The following is a 3,659-nucleotide window of genomic DNA, read 5'->3' as shown; positions in this document are numbered from 1 at the left end:
CAGCAGCTGATGATAACCAGCTAAGCTCATACCAGGGTGCCAGTCAACATTGCAGGGGATCATATCTTTTTTTTATAAATATGGGACCGCTATTTACGTGGAATAGAGATAAGAGTTCAAAAACTAAGCCTAATATCATTTTATTCTTGAAAATTCTAAAGGGGAAAAATGGAAAAAACAACAACTTTCCACCTCTTTTATTGACAAGAATAAAAACAGATCTATTTCTACAGCTGATGAATCGTCTCAAAGAACCGTCCCCCTGCACCCCCCCCCCCCTCCGCTATGTTGACCTATCCACACCTCGAGGGAAATGAAAGGATAAAAAAAAAAAAAAAAAAAAAAAATAGCGCATATCATCACCAGCCTCAACTTGCGCATCACAATGCAGTTTCTTTGCTTCAGCCGACCTCCCTCTTGCCTCTCCCTCCTCCCTCCTCCCCCCCCTTTCCCCTTACCTCCCCCTATTACCCTTATTACCCTTTCTCCTCCCTTCTCTCTCCCCTCCCCTCCCCCCTCTTCCCCAGGTCTAAAAGCGAGGCAGAGGCGTCGGCGAGCGAGCTAATAAGGTGTTATGCAACACTCAACACTCGGCGCCGGGCACAAAGGCCGCCTGCCTCCCGCGCGACGCTTAATTCCCACGTGTTGCCTCGGCCTACCCCTTACCCCCTGCCCCCTCTTGCCCCCCCCACTTCCCCAACACACATATATGCAACAAAGACCCCCCTCCTTGCAATCCCACTCTTATCCTGCCCTCTTAAACAACAGCAACAAAACAAGTGACAAAAATTCCACAAAATAACAACACAACAATAACAACAACAGCAGCAACAACAACAAGACCCCCCCCCCCTTGTATGCCTATGGAATGTTTGGTCAACAATGCACAGGGTGAAAGGGCCTGTGCGCGTTGGGTGAATATCCCTTTCTTGTTCTCTCTCTCTCTCCCTTTCTTTCTCATTCTCCTTCCCTTTCATCCCCTCTGTGTGTTTGTTTGGATGCGTCTGTTAGAGAGAAAGAGAAGAAAAAGCGAGAAGGGGAGAGGGAGAGAGAGGAAGAAGAGGAGAGAGGGGAGAGGAGAGAGAGAGAGAGAGAGAGAGAGAGAGAGAGAGAGAAGAGAGAGAAAGAAAGGTGGTATGTGTGGTATGTGTGGTGTGTTTGTGGTGTGTGTGTGTGTTGTGTGGTGTGTGTGTGTGGGTTGTGTGGTGGTGTGTGTGTGGTTTTGTGTGTGTGTGTGTGTGTGTGCGTGTGCGCGCGCGCGCGTGGGTATTTTTGTGCCTGTCAATCAGTCAGTCAGTCTCAATCTGTCTGTCTGTATACGAATCATGTATAAAAAAAAAACAGAGATGATAAACATAAACTGAATTTGGAAAAGGGGGGAACAGCCGAAAACGAAAAACAGAAAAACCCCAATTCCGCTCAGCCGCCCTGCGCCAGACCCCCAACGATAAAAAAAATGCGAAAATCACATTAACCATTGCCATTAGAAGCTTGGCAGAGAAGTTAAGTAATGGAAACGGATGCGGCCTTGTTGATCTTCAGACTTAATGGGTTTGTTTGTGAGTGAACTGAGTGAGTGAGTGAGTGCGTGAATGAGTTAGTGAGTGAGTGTGTGAATGAATGAGTGAGTGAGTAAATGAGTACTCACTCATTCACTAACGTGAATAAGTGAGTGGGTGCGTGAGTGAGTGAGTGAGTGAGTGAGTGCGTGAATGAATGAGTGAGTGGGTGAATGAGTGAGTGAGAAGATAATGAGTGAGGGGGGTGTGTAAATGAGGATAGTGCGTGAATGAATGAGTGAGTGAGTCTTGACTCTCTTTCTTTCGTTCTTTCTTCCCTACCCCCTTCTCTCTCTCTTATAGCTTCTATCTTTATTTCTTTAATCCTTCCTTTTTTCTCTCTTACTGATTCTCTCCCTCTCTCTCTCTCTCTCTCTCTCTCATTCTCTCTCTCCTCCTCTTTTCCCCCTCTTTTTTTCTTTTCTCTCTTCTCTTCTCTCTCTCTCTCTCATTCTCTCCTCCTTTTTTTCATTCTCCCCTTTTCCTCTCATTCTCCCTCTCTCTTCATTCTCTCTCTTTTTCCTCTCTCTCTCTCTCTCTCCTCTCTCTCTCTCTCCTCTCTCTCTTCTTCTCTCTCTCTCTCTCTCCCTCTCTCTCTCTCTGAGCAGATGAGGCACAACTGTTCGTGCATGAGCGAGAAGCGGCGAGACAGAGACGAGTATTCATTCAAGAATGTGAGTGAGCGTGTGCGTATATGTGTGTGTGTGTGTGTGTGTGTGTGTGTGTATTTGTGTATTTGTGTATTTGTGTATTTGTGTGTGTGTGTGTGTGTGTGTGTGTGTGTGTGGGGTGTGTGTTGTGTTTGGGGGTGTGTGTGTGTGTGGTGTGTGTGTGTGTGGGGTTTGGTGAGAGAGGAGAGAGAAGAGGAGAGAAAGGGACAGTGCGCGCGCGTCTGTGCATGCATGTGTGCATACGCTAGCAAGCGTGTGCGTACGTGCACGTGCGGAGGTGCGCACGTACCGCGAGCGCTAAGTTGCTTTTAAACGTGATATTTCTTCAAATGTGTTTTCCCTGGGTGCGTGCGCGCAATGGGGAGAGCTGCCTCTTGTGGCACGCCGTCCCAGGGTCAGCGCCGCAACCGCAACCCGAGCCGCCTGCGTGTTTTCCCGCGCCCGCTGAGTCGGCGCCGGGAGACGACGCAAGACGGCGCTGGGCGCCCCGCCCCCCCCCCTTGCTCTATGTGCCCCTCCTCCCTCCCCCTTGCCCTGTGAGCCCCTCCTCCCTCCCCTTTGCCCTGTGAACCCCTCCTCCCTCCCCCTTGCCCTGTGAGCCCCTCCTCCCTCCCCCTTGCCCTGTGCGCTCCCCCTCCCTCCCCCTTGCCCTGTGCGCTCCCCCTCCCTCCCCTTGCTCTATGTGCCCCACCCCTTCCCCCCACCCTGCCCTCCCCCTTCCCCGCCTCCGCCACGCCTGGCAAGAAGCAACATGTCCAATTCGAAAGGAACGCAGGCATGCGGAGCCCATGTGGGCGCCCCGGGCGTTTCCCTCATGCCGGGCCCTCCCCCTATGACTCCCAATTGGGGACGCCCATTACCCCAATTTCCCCTCCCTTTCCTTTAACTCGACTTTTCCCCTTTATTTTTTTTTTTATCTTTCACTCTATCTTTTTATCTTTTAACTTTTTTATCCCTCTTTCCCAAATTCCCCTCCCCCTTTTTTTTCCCCTCTCTCTTCCTTTTCCGCTCCCCCCCCTTGCCAAAAATAAAATTTAACGAGAGTAGAGGGATATGGCAAGGATAAACGAAAGGAGGAGGGGAGAGGGAGAGGCAAATGGGGAAGAAGAGGGAATGGAGGCAATGGAGAACAAAAGAAAATAAGGGAGAGGGTAACAAGACAGAAGAAGTGATATGAAAGAGAAGGAAAAAGGCAGAAGAATAAGAAGAGTGAGGAAAAGAGAATGAGAATGAGATGTGAGAAAACGAGAAAGTGAAGAAGTGAGGAAATAAGAATAACAGTGAGAAGTGAGAAAAGGAGGATGAAAAATGAGAAGTGAGGAAAGGACAAGGAGTATAAGAAGCGTGAGGAAAGGAAAGTGAGAATGAAAAGTGAGGAAAAGAGAATGAGAAGAAGTGAGGAATGGAGAATGGAAAGGTGAGAAAAAGG

The 3,659-nt window shown here is 49.3% G+C and overlaps 1 protein-coding gene across 1 annotated transcript in view; it reads left to right on the top strand.

Annotated features, from left to right (window-relative positions):
- Window positions 1-2,587: 2,587 nt before the first annotated feature.
- Window positions 2,588-3,659, top strand: part of LOC119575996 (formin-like protein 5) — a 4,040-nt gene continuing 2,968 nt past the window's right edge. Inside the window, exon 1 of the mRNA XM_037923523.1 lies at window positions 2,588-2,697. Coding sequence (XP_037779451.1) covers window positions 2,588-2,697 — 110 coding nt within the window. The remainder of the gene's footprint in view (window positions 2,698-3,659) is intronic.

Source organism: Penaeus monodon, chromosome 8, assembly GCF_015228065.2.
Source record: "Penaeus monodon isolate SGIC_2016 chromosome 8, NSTDA_Pmon_1, whole genome shotgun sequence".
Lineage (NCBI taxonomy): Eukaryota > Metazoa > Arthropoda > Malacostraca > Decapoda > Penaeidae > Penaeus > Penaeus monodon.
This window is presented reverse-complemented; position numbering and strand designations above follow the sequence as displayed.